The sequence below is a fragment of the Delphinus delphis genome, chromosome 15, assembly GCF_949987515.2.
Source record: "Delphinus delphis chromosome 15, mDelDel1.2, whole genome shotgun sequence".
NCBI classification, from domain to species: domain Eukaryota; kingdom Metazoa; phylum Chordata; class Mammalia; order Artiodactyla; family Delphinidae; genus Delphinus; species Delphinus delphis.
In genome coordinates, this window is record NC_082697.1 from 47,906,646 (window position 1) to 47,919,586 (window position 12,941).

General features: G+C 49.9%; 1 protein-coding gene across 2 annotated transcripts in view; it reads left to right on the forward strand.

Moving 5' to 3' along the window:
• Positions 1-12,393, forward strand: part of OVOL2 (ovo like zinc finger 2) — a 28,644-nt gene extending 16,251 nt beyond the window's left edge. For both annotated transcript variants that reach the window (XM_060032950.1, XM_060032949.1), the window contains one exon: positions 11,464-12,393. In XM_060032950.1, coding sequence (XP_059888933.1) covers positions 11,464-11,777 — 314 coding nt within the window. In that variant the 3' untranslated portion in view covers positions 11,778-12,393. The remainder of the gene's footprint in view (positions 1-11,463) is intronic.
• The last annotated feature ends 548 nt before the right edge of the window (positions 12,394-12,941 follow it).

Below are 12,941 nucleotides of genomic sequence, written 5' to 3' on the forward strand. Positions count from 1 at the left end.
GAGAGCTCAGCCAACATAGGGAGAAAGAACCCAAACCCCTGACTGTGACCCAAGGAAACCAGCAGGTGTGCCAGACAGAAGAAAAAGTGGCGAATGCTGGTGGGGAGGCCCGGAAGGTGCATTGTTGCTGGCAGGGGCACCAGGGAGGCTTCTCAGAGGAGGTGTCCTTTTGGCTGAGCCTTGAAGAGTGAGCAGGATTTTCACAGTTGGACGGGGAGGGAAGGGCATTGCAGATGGGGAATGTCTTAGTTTGGGTTCCCCCAGAAACAGACCCTGACAGGAGGATTTGGGTGAAGCCGTTTATTTGGGAGATGGTCCCGGGGGCACAGTGAGGGGATGAGGAGAGGAGACAGAGGGAAGGAGACTCAGTGAGAGCTAGTTACTTACTGAGTGGGTTACCACTGGGAGCAACTGGGGCCCAAGCCCCCTGGGGGTCCTCTGAATGCACACAATGCACCCCAGAATTGCTCCAGGGGCAGGAAGTGGGGTATTTATCCATCACCTCCCATCCTTCCTTGTTTGGGGGTCCATCCTGGGACCCTCTGCTCCTAGGCACTTCCTCCCCAAAGCCCCTTGCAGACCTCACGTTTCCAGGGAGCATCATCGGGCAGGAGTGGCAGGAAGCCACTGGCCTCCTGGGACTGTCCGAGCCGGTCTGGTGGGAGGCTGAGGGGTTCGGTGGGGGGGAGCAGTGTCTGCCAGGGAGAACGAGGCTTAGCGGCCGGGGGGCGCGGGGGGGCGTTGGCAGAGGCGGGAGAGCCTGTGGAGGCTTGCGCAGCTTCCTCAGGTGGTAGCGAGCTCAGAGTGGTGGCTTTTCTGCAGGCCAGGCCCTCGGCTTTATCCTGTTGTGTCCAACAGCCCCGAGGAGCCCCGAGCCCTTGTTACCCGCAGTTCACAGGTGAGGAGCTGGGGACGGCTGGTCTTCCTGAGTCCAGGTCCCCCGCTTTCCACAGGCCCCTTCTCTGTCTCCGCCCCTCAGTACTGTGCTCACTCGGCATCCTTCCCGAGGCTGGGCCTTACCAGCCGCCCCGGTTCAGTTTCTAGAAGCCAGCTTGCTCTGCAAGAGGCGACGCAGAGAGGAACTCGGGCCGGGCACAAGCCACACCCTCCAGCCTGGGCTTTACAGTGGGTTGCTGAGGAGTCTGAGCATGTGTTCAGTGGTGCCAGCATGTCCTCTGGCCACCGAGTGAGCAGAAAGGGGGTGGCCTGCACCCCGCCCCACCCCCACCCCCACCCCCAGGGCCCTGGGCTCCTTCATCTCCTACTCCTCAAAGATGAGATTTCTAGTGACTCCTAAAGGAGGGGCTGAAAATCACCGGGTTGCTGAATGAAAACGCCTTCCACCTGCAGCTTCCCCAAAGGGCGTCATGCACTTCATCCCACGAGGGGCGAGGCTGGCACTCAGGAGGCATTTAGGACTGGAACCTTGCAGCCTCTCTGCGCACGGGGAGCTCTGGGTCCGCGGAGGGTGGCTGGTCCGATTGAGATGTGTGGTTACGTGTAAAACAGACACTAGATTTCAAAGGCTTAATGCAAAATAAGAACGTAATATATATCAATTTTTAATGTTGATTTCATGTTGAAGTGGTAATATTTTGAATATATTGGGTTAAACAAAAGGTATCCTTAAAATGATTTCACCTGTTTCTACTTATTTTAATGAGGCTACTGGACATTTTAAAATTACAAAATGGCTTGCATTTTAATCTCTGTTGGATAGCTCCAAGGTCATTGAATCTACAGTTAATGATTTAAAAATTTTTTTATTATAATTTTGACTGTTAAAGTGACCAACAAATAGCATTATGGAAATGTCTTGAACCTATTTTCCCTCTGGTTCATTTTATTTATTTAATTGGCCGTGACTCCAGGCACGTGGGATCTTAGTTCCCCGACCAAGGATCGAACCCGTGCCCCCTGCAGTGGAAGCGCGGAGCCCTAACAATTGGACAGTCAGGGAATTCCCTGTTTCTTTTTTGTTTTGGTTTGGTTTTTTTGGAGTATAATTGCTTTACAATGTTGTGTTAGTTTCTGCTGTACAATGAGGTGAATCAGCTCTATGTATACCTATATCCTCTCCCTCTTGGACCTCCCTCCCACCACCCCCCATCCCACCCATCTAGGTCGTCACAGAGCACCGAGCTGAGCTCTCTGTGCTTTATAGCAGGTTCCCACTGGCTATCTATTCTACACGTTGGTAGTGTATATAAGTCAATTATAATCTCCCAACTGTAGAGATGTAGATGGGCCTAGAGTCTGTCATACAGAGTGAAGTGAGCCGGAAAGAGAAACAAATATGTATATTAATGCAGATATGTGGAATCTGGAAAAATGGTACAGATGAACCTATTTGTGGGGCAGGAATAGAGATGCAGATGTAGAGAACGGAGATGTGGACATGGGAGGAAGGGGAGGGTGGGACGAATTCCCTGGTTTATTTTCTGATGGAGATGTGCCTCCAGGTAATAATGACCAGGAAGAGGAGTCAAAACATTGCTGACAAACTGGCTGGTGGCAAACGGAATAAAGGGGTCCCAGCTCTGGGGATGCCCCTCTGCGGGGGCTGGAGGGACAGGCCTGGCCTCCTGGCGCCAGAGGCCTGCCCTGCAAGCTCTGAGCTCTGTGCAAAAGGGATAATCAGTAAAAAGAGCAAAAATCTGGGCTCCTCAGACCTTTCTGTAGTTCATGTGTACCACCTCACTGGCTCCAAAAGATCTCACCAGAATTCTGGGAATTCGGTTTTGCCTTTGATGGAGACGTGAATGTTGGATTTTGGCTCTTGACAATTACAAGTAAATGTTGTGTTTGGACCAGAAGCAAAGATGTGGACAGTGTTCTCACAACTACAGTAGGCAGACGAGTGAAGGTTATGGTTGCTCCCAGTCCGGTTGGGCCAGACCATGACTAATTTGAAGACTTACCTGGGATCCCAGGACCCTTCTTTTGAGAACTGCAGCCACAGTGTTGATGAGGTGGGCAAAGACGGTGGGACCGGGGATCGGGATTAATCCCCTCCCCCACGTCTCCTCCTGAGAGAGCGGGGCCTCTAAGACTCAGAACACGAGGAAACTTCTTGGAAAAGGTCCAGGGAAACCGGAGCCTGGAAATGTCTTACCTTAATATCCAAGCAGATGAAAGAAAAGATTAAGACTTCTTTTCTGGATATGACTTCACCAAGGAAAGAGTAGATCAGAGGTAGGTGTGTGTGTGTGTGTGTGTGTGTGTGTGTGTGTGTGTGTGGTGTGTGTGTGTGTGTGTGTGTGTGATGGGGGAGGGGGAGCAGCAAATGACATCTGAGTCCAGATTGGAAGAGAGAAACTGGAACAGAAGAAACTCGGTTAACATTTTGTGAAAATACGTCTGCAAACGAGTGGCTCTTTTCAATCCAAACTGACTTAGGTTGGGTTCCCTAGAAGCAGATTCTGAGATGGCGATTCTTATAAACCGATTTATTGAGGGAGAGCTCTTGGGAGAAACCTGTGAGGGAGGGGAGAGCAGGACAGGGTAGCAGGGATGTGGCCCCAGCTTGATCCCACCAGGGCCCTGGGGTGTGACTGGCGCTACAGGCCTGTCCTGTCCCCAGGCAAGTGGGGGACATTTCTGTGCCCATGTGAGTCAGAGGCTGCCTTTCCCCTGGGTGGGCAGGTCACTTGCCCAGTGCCCGTTCCTTGGAGAAGGGGACATCCAGGAACTGTCAGCTGCCAACATAGGTGACAGCTGGGGAGTGAAGTACTGGCCCAGAAAAGGGGGTCCTGATGGGGGATCAAGAGGGTCCACTGCACGCATAATAGAGGGAATTGCTCTATTTAAGTGGAGTTGACAGGGTCACTGAGGCCAACGTGTGAAATTACGGCTGTTGACCCACCTCAGGACAAAGTAGAGACGGCGGGTGGGAGGGATGAGCTTTCAAGACAGGATTGTGTATTCAGTTCATAGCCCGTGAAAAACGTCAGGGGCCTGGTTTTACAGAATATTCTTCTGGATTTGTTCACGTGTTTTAGGTTGAGCCAGCTGGCCATCCAGGGAAGGAGAGAGTTTGCTGGGGGCAGGGTGTGGGTGGGGGAAATCTGTCATTTAGATTCCAACAACCAGCAGGTGCCAAACTGAGCACTGAGCGTCTCCCCCCTCGCTGCCCAGGGACCCCGCACTGGCGCCTGGGGGCGTGGTGAACGTTTACTGAGGCGTCAGGTGTGGTCTGGGCGTTGTTCGCCACCGTGACCAGGTGTGCCAGGCTCATCAGACAAGTACAGCTTGCATTGAATGCATTTTATTTTTCTCGTATGTAAAGTGACTACTTACTTTGTAAAAGTAAGTCAATATACAGACTACAGAGGAGAAAACCTGCGCTGCTGTAACCAGTCGAAAAGGGCAAACACATGTGCGGGGTCCCCCGCTCGGTTTGTGAGGGCTCCAGGGGGGCATACCTCGGGTTGGTGATAACTTTATGACCCTGACTAGAGTAAAGGAGTTGGTTCGAGGTGCGCCTGCCATTCCTACGGAAGCTTCTGAGTTCCACGGAGGGAGGCTGAGGAATTCAGATCTGAGGTCCGGGCAGTGGGGAGGGGGCTCTGGCCGGAGCGCAGGGTCTGCCCTGCCCCCCTTGGTGGGGCCCTCGGGCCTTATCTTCCATCTGGGCCACATTGAGAAGGAGGAGAAGGCAAACAAATCCCATCTTGATTGAAGAAGAGGAAACAATGGTGTCTGTTTGGAGCCTACGGGGAAGGGTTGATTGGACTGGGAAAAATGCAGGCTGGGAGAAGTTTGGAGCGGGGCGGGTGGGAGAAAAGAATAGAGTTACCTCCACCCGGAGGGAGCTGAATGCTGCCTTGTAGGGTGGCCTCCTTCACTCACCAAACTCTCCCGTCTTTTATTTTGACTGACTTTTTAGCTACAAAAAATAATATTGAAAGGGAAGAATGAAAGAAAGAAAAAAAGAAGCCTCCTCTCCACGCCAAGCCCTAGTTCCACTCCTGAAAGCAAGCCACCACTTAATTTTTTTTTCCCCAGAAGTTTTTAACACACATTGCTTTTTTCGTGCACTATCTATCCTGGAGATTGCTTCCCATCTGCAGAGGTAGACATACATCACTCTTTTGAATAGTTGTCAGAGCGTTTCTTAATATGAGATTATGACGTAATTTCAAATGTGGAGGCACTGTCATTTTTTTCTCTTGCCCCAAACGATGACACTTATTTACATTCTCAGGGTCGGTTTTTTCTTTCCTCCTTCCCTTCTTCCCTCCCTCCCTCCCTTCCTTCCCTCCTTCCCTCCCTCCCTCCCTCCCTTCCTTCCTTCCTTCCTCTCTTTCTCTGTCTCTCTCTTTTAATTTTAGACAGGACGACCACAGATATTCTTGTAAATCCTTTGCCTACTTGTGTGAGTCTTTCTGTAGATAATTTCCCTGAAGTGGGCCAAAGGGCAGACCCATTATGATGTTTGTGGGGTGGTCACATTGCCTCCCGAAGAGTTTGTCCTAAATGTCCAGTCCCACAAGGAGGCCTGCAGAGAGCTCCTTGCTGAAGTCCATGTTTGGATAAAGTTCAGTAAAGGAGACTTAGCTACAGCAAGCAGAGAGCGCCAACGACAAAGACTTTTCTTTGGGGATGAGTGACATGAAGCTTGATTTGGTAGTAGCAATAGAACATCTGAAAAGAAGAGACCCTTTGTGATAACGCAACACACAGTATTTTCTGCTCGAGGTGATACAGACCCGCAGCACAGTAGTCTGGAGGGTGGACGGGGAAGGACGTCTGTCCCCTCCTCTCTCCACCAGCTGCCTAGGAACGACATTTAAAAAAATTAGCCTTTAAAAAAATTATTTTTTTAAATTGAAGGATAGTTGATTTACAGTGTTGTGTTAGTTTCTGGCGTACAGCAAAGTGATTCAGTTATACATATGTGTATATATATTCTTTTCCATACTCTTTTCCATTATGATTTATTATAGGAAAAAATTATCCTTTTTTATTGTAAAATAGATAATGAACAAAAAGGTGTACATATAGATACAGTTTAAAGACAGATACTAGATATTCACATACCCACCCGCCAGCCAGCTTCTGAATAGAGCGTGTTTGCGTTCTGTTGACCTGGACTGTAAGCTGTTGAAGCTGCATCCCGTTGAATATTCAGTGTGTGCTGCATCCTTTGCTTGTGAGATCTTGGTTAATCCTCAGAGCAGCCTTATAAGGGGTATCAATTATTATCCCCATTTTACAGGTGATGAAACTGAGGTGTGGACTCAGTTAATGCGTGGCTGATGGGTGGTGCCTGGGTTTCCAGTGGCCTTGGACTCTGTTACTGTGTAGGTGTCAGTAGGTTAATGATGCCTGGTGCGGGGATGGTTCCGGGATCCCACTCCAGGCTCGGACAAGATTGGCCTTTGCTCGAGAGCGCCCACGTCCAGGACAGGTGAGGCCCAATGTCAGGGAGGCCTTGGTATCTGTCCCCCTCATCTGGGGCTCCTCCCTGGCCCCCGAGTTTGGGGGAGAGGAGGACTCCAGGAGGGAGGGACTTGTTCCCCAGCCCAGAAAGAGTCACCAAGAGGCGGCTGCTGGGTGACCATGTCTGCCTGCACCAGTGAGCGAGGGATGAATGTGGTGTTTGCAGAGCGGGGTGGGGAGGGTAGGTTTGCAAAAGTCAGAATTAACTGCCATAACTAGAGGTGTGGGGACCTCCTGTCTACCCCGCTCCACCCCCCGCAGTCATCCTCATCCTAGCCGTCATCTGCAGGGCGCAGGGCTTTGAAATCCTCTAGCCCTGGCTATCCAGGCTCTGCTGGGTGCTGTGCCCGTAGGATTCGGCTGAGCTGGGAATGAAGAGAGGAAGGAGACGTGACCGTGCGAGTGGACTTGGCCCTGGCCCGATGCCCTCGGCAAGGGGCAGGGCTCAGGCAAAGCCATGCCACCCCGTCCGCATCACCTTCTCAGGTCACCGTTGGGAGTGGGGACCCCCAGGAGTAGGATTGGAAGCATCCACTTCCAGAATCCAGGTTAAAGCCTGGTGTCAGTGTGCTGGTTTCCCCACCGGTTGAGTTTGGATGTTTTAAAATAGTCGAGGGCTGTTTCCAGTCACCCTTGAAAGGAGCAGCTGGCCTCTGGGTGAATTTCTGTGTTGATGAGCTTTGGGTCTGAAGTCAGGTTGCTGCTTGATCAGCCAGAGGTGGTGGGAACCAGCTGCCATGTGGGCGCAGAGGCCTGGTTAACACAAAGCCCCTTGTGGCCCAGACATGCAACCTACGTGGTGTATTCCTTTGGAGAGGCCTCACGGCCCCTGCGTTTGTAGAAAACTAGCCCCAAAATGTGACCTCTCTTTTACCTGGGCCAGTAGGATTCATTCATTCATTCGTTCAAAAATTATTTCCTGAGCACCTATTAGGAATTCTCTGCTGGTCCAGTGGTTAAGGCTCCACGCTTCCACTGCCGAGCGCCCAGGTTCGATCCCTGGTCAGAGAACTAAGATCCCACGAGCCACGTGGTGCGGCCAAAAACAAAATAATAAAATAAAAAATAAAAATGATTTACTGAGCACCTATTATGTGCCAAGTGCTGAGGATTATAAAGGAGTTTCTTTTAGCAGTTTTTCTGAAACGTGGAATATAATACAGGCCTGCTTTCTGCGTGGGTGGGCTGGAGGAACACCCCACCACGCCATTGAGCTAACACAATTCTTTTCACATGAGCGTTAGAGGAAAGGATGGGAGCTTCTGGATGTGGACAGGAAGAAAAGTGGAAGCGACTCGATTTTTTCAGATGGTTGAACGAGGGTGGGGGGAGTATTTTTTTCCATTTTGACTTCCTTTGTCATCTGTGTACTTAAAAAACTTCATGAACAGACATAGCTCTCCCGGCCCCCCACCACGCGCCACCAGTGAGGAACTGGGGACATTTAACTTTGAAGAGAGGACTTGGGGGAGCCGGCTGCCTCAGACACCCCAAGTGCCGTCCTAAGGCTTCACCACGCGTTGCTTCAGACCTGTAACTCCAGCATAAGCAGCCTCAGCAGCACCTGGGAGCCTGTGAGAAATGCAGATTCTCATCCCCACCCCAGAACCAGATCCGCCAGCAGGGGGGCCCGGAATCTGTGTTTTGACAAGCCCTCTAGGTGGTTCTGTTTCGGGCTCACATTTGAGAAACACTGCTTTCGCTTGGATCAGGACGTCTGGAGTGGGGCCCGAGGCTCTGCACTTCCAACGAGCTCCTAGGTGATGTGATGTGAGGTGGATTACACCATAGTACCAGGTTGTACAAGGCAGCATCATGTGATGGGAGGGTGTGGGCTGGAGCAGGGCTTCCTCAGTCTCTACAGTTTTTAAAAGATGGGATTTGGGTGCAGCTGTACAACAAAACACCACGGTGCTCTTAAAAAGGAATGAGACCAAGCTGTAAGCACCAATATGGGAAAATCTCCAGGAATGTTTATTTATTTCTTGAAGTATAGTTGATTTACAATGTTGTGTTAATTTCTGTTGTACAGCAAAGTGATTCAGTTATATATATATATATATATATATATATATATATATATATATATATACATTCTTTTTTTAGATATTCTTTTCCATTATGGTTTATCATAGGGTATTGAATATAGTTCTCTGTGCTATACAGTAGGACCTTGTTTTTTACCCATCTTATATATAATAGCTTACATCTGCTGACCCCAACCTCCCACTCCATCCCTCCCCCAAGCCCCTCCCCCTTGGCAACCACTAGTCTGTTCTCTATGTCTGTGATTCTGTTTCTGTTTCATGGATAGGTTCATTTGTGTCATATTTTAGATTCCACATATAAGTGATATCATATGGTATTTGTCTTTCTCTGTCTGGCTTACTTCACTTCGTATGATAATCTCTAGGTCCATCCATGTTGCTGCAAATGGCATCATTTCATTCTTTTTTATGCCTGCGTGATATCCCATTGTATATATGTACCACATCTTCTTTACCCATTCATCTGTTGATGGACATTTAGGCTGCTTCCATGTCTTGGCTATTGTGAATAATGCTACTATGAACATAGGGGTACATGTATCTTTTTAAATTATAGTTTTGTCTGGATGTATGCCCAAGAGTGGGATTGCTGGGTAATTCTATTTTTCGTTTCCTGAGGAACCTCCATACTGTTCTCCACAGTGGCTGCACCAACTTACATTTCCACCAACAGTGCAGGAGTTTCCGTTTTCTCCACACCCTTTCTGGCATTTATTGTTTGTAGACTTTTAAATGATGGCCATTCTGGTCAGTGTGTTGCGGTGCACCAGGAATATTGTTAAGCGAGAAAAGTAGATTTTGAAAATATCTTTTGATAATAGCTTGCTTCCGTTAAAGCCAGGATAGTAAAATCATGATAAAACCCATTATTGCATAAATAAACTATTTAAGCATTTTAGAATGTGAATTTTAATACACCTGTTTTTCAATTTTTCACTATTCTTTCAGCAACTCGAACATTCTTGGGGAAAAAAAATTAACCATTAAAAAAACAAATACAAACGTCTACATGGGGATGCACATTTTCCCTTTCGCCTCAAGCTCCAACATGACTCCATGCAGCCCTGGTGGATCCTGTCCTTACTTAAATTTTTGATAACTTGTTCATCATGGATTTTTTTGTATGTATTTTAATTTTGAAAATATTTATCTTGATTGATGTTTTCACATACTCTTAAATTTTGAGCCTAAAGCTTCGGGGATTACTGCGGGCAGTGGTCCTCCTGGCCTCTGGGCTCTGAGATGCTCTGAGAGCTGGCAGCCCACTCTGTTCCACAGACCCCGAGCACAGCATTCACCCTCTCTGGGCTTCCGTGCTCATGGGACACTATATGCTTCCTTGAATCCCCCCCGACTTTAGAGCCTGAGATACACCTACTGAGGTCTCCTTACCTAAGTTCCCATCTCACCCTGTCAGGTGCCCACGGTGGGCATGGGCATGACTGTGGTTTGATTGGCTGAGCTCCCTGCTCATATGGTGTCTGTGTCCTCTCCATCTGGAAGGCAGGTCCCACTCATAGTAGCTCACTTTTAAAGCCAGCAGGAGATCTAGGTTGGAAATGGTTTCCTAACTGTAGCCGACGCCATCAGTGTCCTGTGACCCCTGCCATTTCTGGGCACACCCGTCCATGTCGTGGCTGCCCACAGCTGCAGCCCAGCCTGAGGATGTCCTTGCTGGAGGCCACTCTACCCCAAGGCAGGCTGTACATGCTGGGGAGAGAGAACCTGTCCCACCCGGGGTGCTCTCCGCGGTGCTACTGGAGCAGGCGAACAAAGACTCCAGCTCCCGAGGGCCAGGGTAACTCGGAGGTGTGTGTTCTGCTCTGTCCCGCACCTTGTCTGGCCATGTGGACTCTGGTTGCCCACAGTGGTGACTGGCTGGATGACCCCTCTCCCCCTTGTCATCATCATCTTCCCTCCCCTGCAGGTGGGGAGTCACCTCCCACTTTTCATGGGGTCACCGCTCCTGAGGGCAACCTCCCAAATAACTCCTTTTCCAGTGAAACCCAAACTAAAATGAAAACAAGGTTTACTCTGCCCACTTTGAAACCCAGACATTAAGGCAGGCAAGTGGTGGTGTTTTGCTGTGTGCATCCTTTTTTATTATGTTTGCTCTGTGGACAGTTTTGTCTCCTGCCTTAATCATTTTCCTCATGTTTCTCATCCTTGGTCATGATGCTTTTTTTTTTTTCCCTCAGCCCCTGGCAACGATTTTTCTATTGTTTCTGAGAGTTTGACTTTTCTGTATCTAAGTGACACCACGCACTATTCGTCTTTCTCTGTCTGGCTTATCTCACTGAACATAATGTCCTCAAGGTCCATCCATGTTGTTGCAAATGGTAGGATTTCCTCTTTCTCCGGGCTGAATAATAATCCACTGTAGATATATACCACACCTCTTTTATCCATTCATTTATTGGTGGACACTTAGGTTGTTTCCATGTCCTGGCTATTGTGAATAGTGCTACAGTGGACATGGCTGTGGAGATATCTCTCTGAGATCCTGTTTTTATTTCCTTTGGATAAATACAGTGGGATTGCTCGATCATATAGAAAGGTCTGTCTTTAAGTTTTCGAGGAACCTCCATACTGTTTGCCACAGTGGCTGCACCAATTTACATTCCCACCAACAGTGCACAAGGGTCCCCTTTTCTCCACACCCTCACCAGCATTTGTTACCTTTTGTCTATTTGATAATGGCCATTCTGACAGGTGTGAGGTGATCTCTCCTCTCTATGTGGTTGTGATTTGCATTTTTCTGATGATTGGTGATGGTGAACATCTTCTCATGTGTCTGTCGGCCCTTTGTACGTCTTTGGAAAAATGCCTGTTCGGTTCCTCTGCCCGTTTTCGAATTGTGTTGTTGGTTTTTTGCCGTTGGGTGGTGCAGGATGACTTTTAATGGCTTCATAGTGGGAGGCTCTGGCTGGGCTGTGACCGACCAGTGCTGTGTCTGTCCCTCACCCTGCAGGCATTCGCCCCTACAAATGTGACGTCTGCCACAAAGCCTTCACCCAGCGTTGCTCCTTGGAATCCCACCTGAAGAAGATCCATGGGGTGCAGCAGCAGTATGCCTACAAGCAGCGCCGGGACAAGCTGTACGTCTGTGAAGACTGTGGCTACACGGGCCCCACCCAGGAGGACCTGTACCTGCATGTGAATGGTGCCCACCCGGGCAGCGCGTTCCTCAAAAAGACATCCAAGAAACTGGCAGCCCTCTTGCAAAACAAGCTGACATCCACGCTCCAGGGCAATGCCAACCTGAGCGAGGAGGAGGAGAAGTAGGAGAGGGCGTGGATGCCAACGCTGCCACGTGTCCACAGATTCCCGGTCTTGAGGGCCCCCTGACCCACGGGCTCTTTCTAAGTCCAAGTGTTCCGTCCATCTCTCTGTCCTCTGGGGGCCTCGATGGGGGGCTCCGTTCCAAGGCTGTCAGTGATAACAGTGGCTTCAGGCCCCCCGTAACCCGTATCCTCAGGAACACTGTCACATGAATGAAAGCTTCTGGATGGCTATGATCACCGTCTGGGGTTTGGGGTTTTTTTTGTTTTTTTTTTTTTAGGATTTTCACACATGGAGGCAGGGGTGTTCTTAAGAGAGACACCCCTTGGAGAGATTGATATGGTGCCTTGAAATAAAAGTACTTCCACTTGAAATGCTCCTCCAGCAGGGATAATGAATCCTATTATTCTGAAAGAGTTAGCAGGAATTATTTTAATAAAGGAAACGTCCTGGTGACATTTTCCTGATCAGAATGAAACAGGAGAGCGTTGACCTGTAGCTCCCTGTCCAGGGCATATCGTGGGACCTTCGACTTCCGGTTATTTGTTTTGTACTAGTGGGTGGGTTTGAAGAAGGGCATCTTGAGCGTTGGGTAAAGGTAGACAGCTGGTGACAAGACAGCCCCACACGTGGCTGCCAGGCAGAGGCGCTGGGCTCAGCTTGGCAGGCGGCTCACAGATGTTCTTTGGGCCAGGGTGTTGCTGCAGAGATGCTCTGGCCTCCAGGACCGGACCTGCTGGCTGAAGGCCATCCCCCCTCCGTGAGTCCAGCACCAGGGACATCGTGGACATCGCGGGGCCGAGGCTGGAGCATGAGGAGACCCTGGGGGCCCTCAGTGCCCCTGCAGGGGGCGGGGTGGGGGGGAGGTGATGGCGGCGTCAGCATCTCCTTCCGGGCATGTGACTGCTGCGCGAGGTGACCTTTGGCCACCTGCACCTCCTCACGTGGGAGGTTAACAATAAAGCTGATGGTGGGGGGGGGGGCGAGTGTGTGAGGTGGTCTCCAGGGTCCTTCTGTGCCTGCAGGGGCTGGAGAAAGGACCTAGAACTCTCAGGAGCCCCTGTGGCCGGGAGGGATTGACTTATAGGAGGTGCGGATCAGCTGTGCCTGGGCGCTGCCGGGGCGGAGCGCGCAGGCTCATTTCCACTCTGAAAGTCAAGGAAGTCT